At 41.9% G+C, this 13,235-nt stretch overlaps 1 protein-coding gene across 1 annotated transcript in view; it reads left to right on the forward strand.

Moving 5' to 3' along the window:
• The first annotated feature begins 3,500 nt into the window (after positions 1-3,500).
• The window catches only part of LOC124268801 (MAM and LDL-receptor class A domain-containing protein 1-like), a 31,302-nt gene continuing 21,567 nt past the window's right edge, over positions 3,501-13,235 (forward strand). Inside the window, exons 1-10 of the mRNA XM_046703823.1 lie at positions 3,501-3,694; positions 5,693-5,836; positions 6,531-6,790; positions 7,125-7,215; positions 7,984-8,124; positions 8,468-8,730; positions 10,631-10,715; positions 11,313-11,498; positions 12,096-12,247; positions 12,740-12,847. Of these exons, the coding sequence (XP_046559779.1) occupies positions 3,643-3,694; positions 5,693-5,836; positions 6,531-6,790; positions 7,125-7,215; positions 7,984-8,124; positions 8,468-8,730; positions 10,631-10,715; positions 11,313-11,498; positions 12,096-12,247; positions 12,740-12,847 (1,482 nt within the window). The 5' untranslated portion in view covers positions 3,501-3,642. The remainder of the gene's footprint in view (positions 3,695-5,692; positions 5,837-6,530; positions 6,791-7,124; positions 7,216-7,983; positions 8,125-8,467; positions 8,731-10,630; positions 10,716-11,312; positions 11,499-12,095; positions 12,248-12,739; positions 12,848-13,235) is intronic.

The raw sequence follows: 13,235 nt of genomic DNA on the forward strand, positions 1-13,235 counted from the left end.
TCTTTAAATTCTCAATAATTTCTGGTTGTACTGTATATGGGCAAGCTCCGTCACAGACACAGGAAGAGAACCCATCTTACTTAAACGGGCAACATTACCCACAAGTACCGTCTGAGTCGCGCGGTAAAGTTAGACTCCTGGTTTCAAATTTCTTAATGTGAAATATTTGCTGAGATGCTTAATGTGTACTTTTTATGACGCTAATTATTGTCATTATTTGGTACTGAGCCTCACCTCCCGATTTCAAAGATATTATCCAAAGTAGTAAATACCTGGATGTGAAATGTACATTACAACGATCATTTGATTATTTTTCTGATAAGTCAGACTGGCAAGATGTTCACTCTTATACCGTAATTGTATAGATATATTTGTTGCACGGAATTTCAACGACATCAAGAATTGTTCCTTTGTGAGTACTTACTGATTCGCACTGTTGGTATTTATATAGCTTCACTCCTATCAGTTTGGACTCAATTTATTTAAGCTTGGTATCCAAGCTTTACGGAGCAGAGGGAAGTTGTTATAGAGACTAATTCAGGACAGCCATCGTTCAAATATTTAAAAAGTCCAAAACTATGTAGTCAAGACATGTGAGAGTTTATTGTAATTATTTATATGACGCTAATCTGTATTCTATGTAATCCTTATCACTTTCGCATTGTACATTGACTTGTCAGGCAATTAATTACTGTGTATGACATTTATAACCTTAATTGGTCATCCCACTTGGCCGTGTCTGCCATCACTTCAACTGGTCAAGGAAGTGCTATTGTTTTTCCATCTTGTCCATTGTTGAGTCATGAAATACACAATGCCATCTTAGAAAGTGGTCAAATGTAACATATGTTATATTTGGGATTACACTTTCTTAGTAAAGTACAGATTCTAGTACTTTTTTGGTCTAGGCGTCTGACCTTGTGTGCTGGCTATTAGGTGCCTGACTCTGAGGGTGTGGGTTCGAATCCCGGATGGGATTCAACCCCAAAAACTACTAGAATCTGTACGTTACTAAGAAAGTGTAATCCCAAATATAACATATGTTACATTGTTGAGTCGTCGCCTGTCCATTGTTGTCAAGAACTGTATATATATGCTCGCGTATACATTGTCGAGGAGTCGAGTCCGGTATACCGCCTGCTTGTGTAGGGACGACCACGAGCAGGATAATGCCGCTCGTAGGAAACGTCCTGAGGTTGAGCAGGTACTCCACTAACCACGTTTAAATTTTGTGTATTTGTTTGTCATGTAACTAAGGAAGTTTGAGCTCAACGTATTCCTTCGTCTTGTCAACGTATTGTACGTACACTTCATCTTAAACATGGGCTAATTCCCCAGTCGACACGTATCCACGCGTTGACAATTCGGAAACATTCGCTTTACCTTGACCAGTGTGTACAAGGTGTATTTCCAGACTTAAATCAGTGGATACAATGTTTATATCAGTTATGTTAAACTATATTGTAAACTGTAATATTGAATCTCTGCGACAAATAGTATTTTATAAAAGTAATCATTGTATCTCCCTTTGCGACTGGTATGTTAAGACATGAAGTTGTCTCCCTTCATTACTAGCGACGCATCTAAACATGATTACCAACCTTTAGAATTAACGTTATGTGTCAGATTTGTAGTGTACATATTGTAATGCATATGTTGTAATGTGTGTTGTTTTATTTAATGATCAAGTCATTAATGGACAATGTTAAACTATAGGCTAGGTGCAGCGTCTCACGCAAACTGCCTTTTACATTTGTAAACCTAGTGTTAATTGAGATATTTCGTGGATCATTGCTTTAAGTAGCCTCCGGCCACACTCGTAATCTCTATCTACCAGGAGCCCCTTTGTCCACATTGTGTATCATTAACCTGTACTCATGTATAATTGTCTTTATGTCACATGTGTTTCATTGTATGAGTTTATTGTCGATAAGAAAACATGTGACACCGTACTTACTGTAAAATGTTGTTAAGCCATTACCGTAATAATTCTAAAATATGGAATGTTTAAAATTATTAACAGTGTATGAATTTCTTAGATTATCAAACTTTCATTTATTTTTGCATGAATATTTTATATAATCTTATTGATTGTTCTGTAACAGTCATCACTTGCACTCCAGAAATATACGGATCACGTCACAATTCTGTGATCACGATTTCCTTCTCTTTTGAAGGTTCCCTAACAACATAATTCCCCATCTTACAGTGAGGTCTCTACTTCTCAACAAGGAGGAGGCCTCACAAAATTATCAACCAGACGAAGTCGTGTATTCAGACCTGTGACCTCACGATTTCAATCACACACACACACACACACACACACACACACACACACACACACACACACACATATAAACATACACACACACACACATACATACATACATACATACATACATACATACATACATACATACATACATACATACATACATACATACATACATACATACATACATACATACATACATACATACTTACATACATATATACAGCGAGCTGCAAACAAATTGTCTTTACCACCTACTATGCAAGTATAAATCTTCAAGGGATATATCTGCCATATCAATTCATTATACGATAAGGGTGCCCAGCGGGTTCACTTTACACTAAACAACTTGGCCGAACAAGCTGATAGCAGTTTCATAGATAACAACTCCTTAAACCTTGGAGGCCAAAGCACTAGGCTTTCGCTGGATTGTTGTTTAATGCCGCAATATTTCAGCTATATGGCGACAGTCTGTAAATAATCGAGTCTGACCAGACAATCCAGTGATCATCAGCATGCGCAACAATCTACGCAATTGGGATACGATGACATGTGTCAACCCAATCAGCGAGCATGACCACCCGATCCTGTCAGTCGCCTGTTACGACAAGCATGGGTGACTGAAGACCAATTCTAACCTGGTCTTCACGGGTGTTTGAAACTCACTGCGTTTCAAACAGTTCTGTCCAGTCGACTAACAGGATTGGGTGGTCAAGATCGGTGACACAGTTGACGCGTGTCATTGTATCCCGACTCCGTGGTTCGATGCACAAGATGTCAATCAATGGATTATCTGGTCCACATTCAATATTATTTGACATACAACCTTTATTAAGCAGGAATATTTGCGGCGTAAAACACCAAACACGTTACACTTCCACTTCCCCCATATGGTTGAAGGTTACCATTTCTGAAAAGGAAACAGAATACGTTCTACTTACTCCCGGGAGCGATGGGGTAGCCTAGTGGTTAAAGCGCTGGCTCGTCATCCCGAAAACCGGGGATCGATTCCCCACATAGATACAGTGTGTGAAACCCATTTTGGGTGTGCTAAAAGCGGCGTAAAACCATACTCACTCACTCATTTACTCCCGAAGTTTCATTCTTAAAAATATAATCTGTTATCGATAACGGATAGATCGTATAGCGAACAGCACAGATCGTCCAGGCACAATGTGTACTATCAACAGTCTCAAGTGTTTAATCACGTACTTCTAAGTGACATCGGCGACGTTGGATGTTGGCTGCGATATACACCCAGTTGATAACACTGACTCTCACATCAATAACACTAGCCTTTATATTCGAGTACTCAGTGCTCAGTCCTCATTGTAGCAGGGAAAGGTGACAATTTTCACCAAAGCATACGAATGACCGCAGCAGTCGTCACGATTTTGTGGGCGCTAGCAGTTGGATGTTCAGGTTCGTTTATATACACTCTTTAAACAAAATAGGGGAACTTCAATTTTTATTTACGATATATCGTAGTCAATTAATGTTGATATGATAATAATGAATGTTTTGAGAGTGCATCACCACTTGCACCTCCTTATAACCATAGTTGTTTGTACAGGAATCGCTCTTGAAAGATGATTGGTGTATGAAGTGAAATTTGCATGTGTACGATTTTCATTTTCAAAACAACAAAACAAACACTAACAACTGTGTGATGCAAGATGATTGTCAAAATTTATGGTCTACAGTGAGTTATCGACCTTCTTGAAAACCGTCAAAATCAAGAATGACACCCCATGCACGTGTATGGGGCTACTACGTTGTGCACGTGCATCTCTTGCGTTGTGTTTAGGGGTGGTGGTGAAGAGAAATGGTGGTGCGTTCATAAGATGTCTGTCTGTGAAATGTTTGTTAACGCTTATACTTCCTATCCAAATTGAAAGTTCAGGTTCTTCTACTATTTAAGAGTATATATTTACTTACTTACTTCCTCTTCGTGCTCTTAGCACATAAGGCCGTTACTAGAGTTTTCCAATACTGTCTATCCTGGGACCTTTGCTGCACCTGTCCCCACGTCCACCCTGCATCCTTCATCTCTGCCTCCACAGATCGTCTGCTCATCGCCTTGCTACGACGTCCTGTAGGCTGCCTCTCCATCTCTTGTTGATGATGACATGATCAATTTGGTTTTCTGTGTGACCATCTGGAGAGCTCCATGTCGTTTTGTGGATGTCTTTGTGGACAAACAAGGTTCCTCCTATCCTTAGGTTGTGGCAAAATGCAGAAAGCTTCTCCCCATTGTTGTTGATGGTCCCTGCTCCTTGCCGGTCCATGGTGTTTTCTCTTCCTCTATTGTTGCCACCTACTTATGAAGTATATATGTAGCGTCATCCGGGCAACTCATCTCTTGAGTGACCCTCAAACAACGTTTCCTGTATACCTCTTTATAATACAGGCTAAGATGTCAAAGTATTGCCGCCAATATGACCGACTATTCCGCCGCATGTTAATTCCAGAAAATCGGGGTTTTATACCTAACGATTTTAGCCGAGATGTCATGAATATAGAAATGAATTTGTCAATTGTATTAATTTAATACAATTTAATAACTCAGTCAGCTCAGACTGTCAAAGGTTCTTACACGCTCGGATGAATTGAAACACCTTGTATGTCGGATCTCTTTATTGTGAATGCATCTTTGTCACACGGAATTCAAATAACCACTTATTTAGGAAGTGTGTATTTGCTGTAAAGTTCATATCCCGAAGCTTTTATGTCTCGAATGGATCTTTTGCCTTCCAGTTTCAATTCGACTCTACATCCGTGAAGATCCGGGTTAGAATTGGCCTTCAGCAACCCATGCTTGTCGTAAGAGGCGACTAATGGGATCGGGTGGTCAGGCTCGCTGAATTGGTTGACACATGTCATCCCATCCCAATTGCGTTGAAGGATGCTCATGCTGTTGATCAGTGGATTGTATGATCATGTACAGACCGCCGCCATAGATGGCATATTGCTGAGTGCGGCGTTAAACAACAAACCAACAACTATAGTCACCCCGCTGTTGATCTTTGGATGCCGGAGAGCGGAAGGTCGCGGGTTCGATCCCCGACCGCGTCATACCAAAAGACGTTAAAATATGGTACTTGTTGGTCCCTGTCTGGCGCTCGGCATTTATGGGTACAACAAGGACTGGTCGGCTCGGAGTCAGTATAATGTGTCTGAGTGGGGTATTCATGCTTCACTGCGGCATGGTATCTCAGTGGGCTAGCACTATAAAACCAGCTTAAGTCTGGGCTAGTACAAGCAGCCGCACATACACATACACACGCATGCACGTCGTCATATGAGCGAAATATTCTCCAGCACGACGTTAAACCCAATTTCACCTCACCTCACCTATCTTTGGATGCCATCTTGTGAGGCTATTGACATATAACTATGAATCTGAATGTATTCTTTCAGCTGTTAACACAAAGCTTGACTGCCCTTTTGAAACCAACTTCTGTCTGTGGACAAAGGATCAAGGAACCGACAAGTTTGACTGGAATCTGATACCATGGACTGCCCAAGCCGGCACCGGACCAAGCGGTGACCACACCACTGGAAGTACGTTATTGCTTATATTTCTTATACAACTGTTCCTTCAAGTGATATTTCAGCTGATGCGTAAGTTCGTATTGCCCTATCATTGTCCTGGCTCTACAAAACCGGCAGAGGTTCGAACTAATGCAAGCAGCCAGGCATCTTCGTTGCATGCTGCTGTTTCAGTGACATCATCTTCATCGTGACGTCATGACTCAGTTCACATTACATTGGTTTACATTCTCCTACCGAAACACTCGCCGCGAAAATGCTGACGCAGCGATAAATAACTTATGATTTAAAGTTGTTGTAAAAATTTCAGTTGATATTATTCGTTTGATAAGTGATACAGCTGACCATGTTGTCTTACAGATTTGCATTACAGAATGTTAAGATCGTTCATCTTGGACGTTACATGGGTAAAATGTGTTCGATTCTTATTCTCCACATGGGTACAATGAGTGAAGCCCATTTCTGCTATCCCCCGATTACTGGAGTATTACTCACTCATTCGCTCACTCACTCACTCACTCACTCACTCACTCACTCACTCACTCACTCACTCACTCACTCACTAATTCACCCACTCGTCTTGGTACTGAATGCATTGCGTCAGACTATAATCGTCGATTTTACACGTATTCCTGGTCCTGAACTAAACATCTGACATTGCTGTTTTCTGAAGTACCTCTTCTAATGTTGCCAACATTGAACACAGAGGGACACTACATCCACGTGGGATCGTCTCTCGGTACAAATGGAGACAATGCACAGTTGATCAGTCCGACGTTGACCATCGCCAGTGGTCAGTCCAAATGTCTGGTCTTCTACTACACCATGTACGGAGAGCACGTCAACAACCTCAACGTGTACGGGAAGACCAGCACGACGAGGAACCGCATCTGGACTCGCCATGGCAACCAGGGAACCGACTGGATAGAGGCAAGAATTGCCCTCCCAGAGGCTTCGGACTTTCAGGTTGGTCAAGACTTAGCAAATTGTAAAACTGAATTATACACCTTCATGTGCCTTTTTCAAATAGCTTGTGTGTACTGTTTTTTTCGCATGTGAACATGACGAAAGACATTATAATTAGTATTCTAATGTTATTCTTAGTTATGAGGTATTTAAATGTTATTCTTAGTTTTGAGGTATTCTAATGTTTCAAGGTATTTCAATTCTTCGTATTGATAATAGAATGTGTGTACTGGAATTAAGCTTTAAGATAGCATTTCTTCCTTGGCTCATATACACCAGCAGAAGAGAAATATACCTGTTATTGTTCAACAACAAGTGAATTCGCAATCGTCAGGTTGTGATCGAGGCTGTTCGCGGAGACGGCGAGAAAGGTGACATTTTCATCGACGACATTAAAGTTATCGACGGGCCTTGTTCTCTGCAAGGTAATATCTACTATACGTCAATCAAGCATTGCAAGTGTTACTTATTTGAATACTTACTTAAAGATTTATTTGCTCAACTATATGGTCCAACCATAAATTGAAGCCGGGTCAGTAGCATGCCTTTGTCTGCTTCCTACTTCTCTTTGTCTTAACTTCATGCTGTAATTTCTTAGAAAAGGCAATACATTATGATCAGCTTATTGCCTTGACACTTCATGGGTGCTGTGAAGTCAAATGATTCCACTGGTTTCATTGGTATTGTGGTGAACCCAGGTTCCATCAAAATCGTATGCAAGAACCTTTCTGGACCATCTTCAAACAGCTTAATTATCTCGTGACATAGCTTCAATACGGGTCAACAATGGCGTCATTGCTTGCGATTTGTTAAAAATGCCCTGAGCTTTACAATAGGTTGTACAAACTTAGGGATTGTTTCGTCGGGGTAGATCTTAAGTATGATTGAATGTTTGCTTGGAAAACCTATGCATAATATTCAGATTAGGAAACAGTGTCACCTACGTTTCTAACTGTTACAATTGTTTTGTTTTCTTTGGGTTGTTTGGGTTTTTTTGCATTGTTTTGTTGTTGTTTTGTTTTTCTTTTTGTTTGTTTGGGTTTGGGGGGGTTTAGGATGTTAGGTTTTTGGGGGTTTTTTTGTTTGTTTTGTTATTTTTCTTTCTTCTTTTTTTTTGCCTTTTTTATAACAGTTATTTCTTTAAATAAAATTAAGTCACTGATCCCTTTCACTTATATTTCACTGGGTTTCAGCGTCCAAGCTTATCACCTGCAGTTTTGACAACGACATGTGCGGCTGGACTCAAATGAAGAACGACGACTTCGACTGGACACGACATCAGGGATCCACAGCTTCCAGTGGGACGGGGCCTCTGCTTGATCACACAACAGGCAGTATGTATACAGCGCCCTAAATAGCTCTATCCACCCCATCAAGCAGCGTGGACATAATAATGCTATTGGTCACAGGTTTTAATTATCCAGAAAACTCAACTCCGGAGGGATATCACTAAAATATTGCTACCTACGATATACTTATACTCCCAGGCTGAGGACGCGATATCAGATCGTGATATTGCTGATGGAATATTGCTGATTGTGGTGTGACTCACTCCCAGTCTATGGACGCGACATCATAATTCGGATATTGCTGAAATATTGCTGAATTGAGGGTAAAACCTAAATCACTCACTCATACACAACTACTGTTCACAGATTTCAATCATATGTATTCCAGAGGGGTACTACCTCTACACAGAGGTCAGTGGACTGACAGCCAACAAGACAGCCAGAATTCAGAGTAACACCATCATCCCTCGCTTGGTGACCCAGTGTCTGTCCTTCTGGTACCACATGCACGGCGACCATATCGGCACCCTCAACGTCTACATCAAGTCCACCTCAATGATAGGCAGCCCCATCTGGACCAAGACAGGAACCCAGGGCCTGACCTGGAACCAAGCTGCCATCACCGTGGTGGAGGGACATACGCCATACTCGGTGAGTAGAAGGTTCCGGATGCTTGGCACTCCACGAGCTTCCACGTGTGTTTCTATTATGTATATTTACGAGTAGTTGGTTGGTCTGTTGTTTTACGCCGCACTCAGCAATATTCCAGCTATATGGCGGCGGTCTGTAAATAATCGAGTCTGGACTAGACAGTCCAGTGATCAACAGAATGAGCATCGAGCTACGAGGTTAGGATACGATGACATGTGTAAACCCAGTCAGCGAGTCTGACCACCCGACCCCTCTTACTACATAGTGTAACAAGCATGGGTTGCTGAGGATAAATTCTAACCCGGATCTTCACAGGTCCTATAATTAGTAGTCGTAGCAGTACCAGTAGTGGTAGTGGTAGTGGTAGTGGTAGTGGTAGTGATAGTAGTAGTGGTAGTGGTAGTAGTAGAAGTAGCTGTAGCAGTAGGAGTAGGAGTAGCAGTAGTAGCAGTAGTAGTAGTAGTAGTAGTAGTAGTAGTAGTAGTAGTAGTAGTAGTAGTGAGTGAGTGAGTGAGTTTGGTTTTACGCCGCTTTTAGCAATATTCCAGCAATATCACGGCGCGGGACACCAGAAATGAGCTTCACACAATGTACCCATGTGGGGATTCGAACCCGGGTCTTCGGCGTGACGAGCGAACGCTTTAACCACTAGGCTACCCCACCGCCCAGTAGTAGTAGTAGTAGTAGTGGTGGTGGTGGTAGTAGTAGTAGTAGTAGTAGTAGTAGAGGAGGAGGTGGAGGAGGAGTAACATATAACGTAAATGATGTTTCCAACTATGCTTCATCCCTTGGGCACCCCAGAAACCTATGATGGTATCGAGTGACGGTCTGCCCCTGTCATGGAATACTGTTAAATACGACTTTAAGCCCTCACTCTCTCAGTCACCCACCATTGGTTATATTACTACTGCCCTCGAAGCCGAAAATGTCGAGTGTTCACTAATCCATCTGGTGATACTTCCAGCATACACCAAGTGTGTAGGCGCTGGTGGGGTAGCCTAGTGGTTAAAGCCTTCGTTCATCACGCCGAAGACCCTGGTTCGATTCCCCACATGGGTACAATATGTGAAGACCATTTCGGGTGTCCCCCGCCGTGATATTTCTGAAATATTGCTAAAAGTGGAGTAAAACTAATCTCACTCACTCACTCACTCACTCAGTGTGTAGATTCCAGTGCAATGATTGTACACGTTAATATGGTGGGTGCTACCAGTAAGGCAGGAGGGCATGCTTACCATCTTCGCGTGGGTGCCGTTGTACAAAACAACCTACTACAACTACTGTTGCTACCACCACTACTACTACTGCAACTACATCTACTACTACTGCTACTACTACAAGTACTACAGCTCCCACTACTACTGCTACTGCTGCTGCTACTACTACTAAAAGTACTACTACTGCTGCTGCTACTACATCTACTACTGCTGCTGCTACTACTACTACTATTGCTGCTGCTACTACTGCAACTACTACTACTACTGCTGCTGCTACTACTACAAGTACTACTGCTCCCACTACTACTGCTACTGCTGCTACTACTGCTACTACAAGTACTACTACTGCTGCTGCTACTACTACAAGTACTACTACTGCTGCTGCTGCTACTGCTATTGCTGCTGCTACTACTGCAACTACTACTACTACTGCTGCTGCTACTACTACAAGTACTACTGCTCCCACTACTACTGCTACTGCTGCTACTACTGCTACTACATGTACTACTACTGCTGCTGCTGCTACTACAAGTACTACTACTGCTGCTGCTGCTACTACTACAAGTACTACTACTACTGCTACCACTGATACTACTATCACTACTACTACTATTGTTATTATTATTGTTATTTCAGTACTCATGTTTTGTTGTTTCAAGTTTTGTTCAACACTCTTGTTTCAGGTTGTTATAGAAGCTGTGACGGCAGACGGGTATAACGGAGGCATTGCCGTCGATGACGTCTTATTGGCAGATAATGCATGCACGGGTACTGATACAGACCAGCCTCCATCATGAACTAAATCTGAGGGAGTACTGCACTTTACCGGGTGCACTTTTTCAGATTAATTAGCGTTGCTGGGGTTCCCTAACCCTAACCCTAACCCCTAACCCTAAGGATCGTAAAGGGTGCCTAACCCTAGGGATCGTAAAGGTGGCATACCCTAACCCTAACCCTGAGGATCATAAAGGGTGCCATACCCTAACCCTAAGGACCGTAAAGGGAGCAGCGAGGGCTGCGCCCGGTAAAGTGCATTCTAGCCGAAAAGGCAATGCATGTTGTTTTTCATGAAATAAGCGACAAAATCAATTTCGTTACTGTGAGATATTTCTACCAAAATACTCTGACCATTTTATGATTCAGACTGTTACATTCAGATTTTATGATTCAGACTGTTTTGAACCACTTTGAATAAATAACGATACCAGGATTACGCTAGAAGAGCGTATCCTGCCCCATGATTGGCAAATGTCACACACCATGCAGTCTTCATCTGATGAAGAAGTAGGAACTCATCTATGCATTAAAACGGAACACAACTTGAATATATTTTTGGTTTGTGTAACTCCATACTTTTCTGCACAGTGCGACCGGTTGTCCACACCACTGTCCACCCAGGGCAAGTCGTCAGGAAATGTGACTTTGAAGGCATTTCAATGTGTGGCTACACTCAGGACACCACGGACACCTTTGACTGGACGTTGACGTCACATGCAACGTCCACTGACGGCACAGGACCCAGCAACGACCACACCTACGGAACATCAAGTGGTAGGTGACTGTCAAGTTATAATGAAGTCTCTCTATCTCTTCCTCTACCCCAACACCTGGTCCTATCCCTATCTCAATCTCTTTCCCTACTCCTTACTCTTTCCCTCTCTCCCCATCCCTTCCCCTACACCTACACCTTTCCCCTACCAGACCCGGGTTCGAATCCCCACATGGGTACAATTTGTGAAGCCCATTTCTGGTGTACCACGCCGTGATGTTGCTGGAATATTGCTAAAAGCGGCGTAAAACCAAATTCAGTCAGACAGTCAGTCCTTTCCCCTACACCTATCTCCAAGGATTGAAGTTGGTGTATGGCATGGGTCAGTTCTCCGTCAATGGCGCGCTTCAATTCACTGTGCATAGATGTGTATTCTCAGACTTCCTAGATTTATATGATAGTGGGATACAATTCCACGGGCGCATATAACATGGTACAATTAAGCTGACATCTTACATTAACTTTTCAACATAACTAAAGGTGGAGATACAGAGACGATTATATAACAAACTGGACACCCTTCTCGGAACGAACAGTTTCAAGATAACCGAAGTTCGAGATTAGAGGAGTATGTCACTGTTTTATCTGTTTTCGTTCAGGTCACTATCTGTACACTGAAGCATCCTCCCGAATACAGGGGGACACAGCACGCATCTTGTCGCCGACCTATCATGACAGCCAGGCAATGTGTGTTAAGTTTTACTACCACATGTACGGATCTTCCATGGGAACGTTGAACGTCTATGTTAAGGTATATTTTTACATATATATACAGAAATATGATTGGCATTTATTTTTCAACAGTTATGCATGTGTTAGAATTGGTCTTCATGCAGGAACCCATGCTTGTCGTCAGGAGCGATTGACGGTATCAGACCAGCTGACTAGGTTCACACGTCATCGTATCCCAACTGCGTAGATCGATGCTCATAATGTTGATCACTGGATTGTCTGGTCCAGGCGTGATTAGTTCTAGCTGGAAACAAACAGATATTTTTTTAACCGTCAAACTGTCCATCAAACATTCATACTGATCCAATAAATGTTCACATAATTATTAATGTTCAAAGTATTTTTCGGAGTTGTGTGCAATCATGTCGTTGATAGTCTCGTCGTTTCTTAAGAATTTGATCGCAAGAACTGTGCCATTGTTATTGATGACCTATTCAAGGAAAGCGCATTCCGACATGAGCTTGAAATACCGTAATACGTATGTAAGTGTTTTACACTAATATCGTTGCAGGTCGGAAACAACAGAGGTCGACCACTTTTTGTACGAAGTGGTAACCAGGGCAATTACTGGTCTTTTGGACAGGCAACAATCCCAGCAACTTCCGCTTCAGGATACCAGGTGCGAGGTTGATAACACTACTGCTCCTCCCCAACCCCCATTCCATAGCCTACCGTTCTATTCCGATACACCAGAACTAAAACCTAAGCAGCAATTTCTGCACAATCAGCAAAGATGGTCGTCGACCAGTTATATACATTTTATATCTAACTATAGTTGATCTAAATCTGCAATGTAGGTGAAGAATTACGAAAGCCTAATGCTGCCAGTTTTTTAGCATAAAATATAAAGTATTTTCTCGTTATTTCAAGTTTCTTTCAAAAACTGTAAATTTCAAGTACTTTCTCGTTACTTCAAATTACTGTAAAAAAATTGAAATTTACTCATTATTACGAGTATTTTGTTGTTACTTCAATTATTTCTTCGTTGCTTAGAGTATTTTCTCCTT

This window comes from Haliotis rubra, unplaced genomic scaffold, assembly GCF_003918875.1.
Source record: "Haliotis rubra isolate DU_JTF1 unplaced genomic scaffold, ASM391887v1 Scf14, whole genome shotgun sequence".
Taxonomy (NCBI): domain Eukaryota; kingdom Metazoa; phylum Mollusca; class Gastropoda; order Lepetellida; family Haliotidae; genus Haliotis; species Haliotis rubra.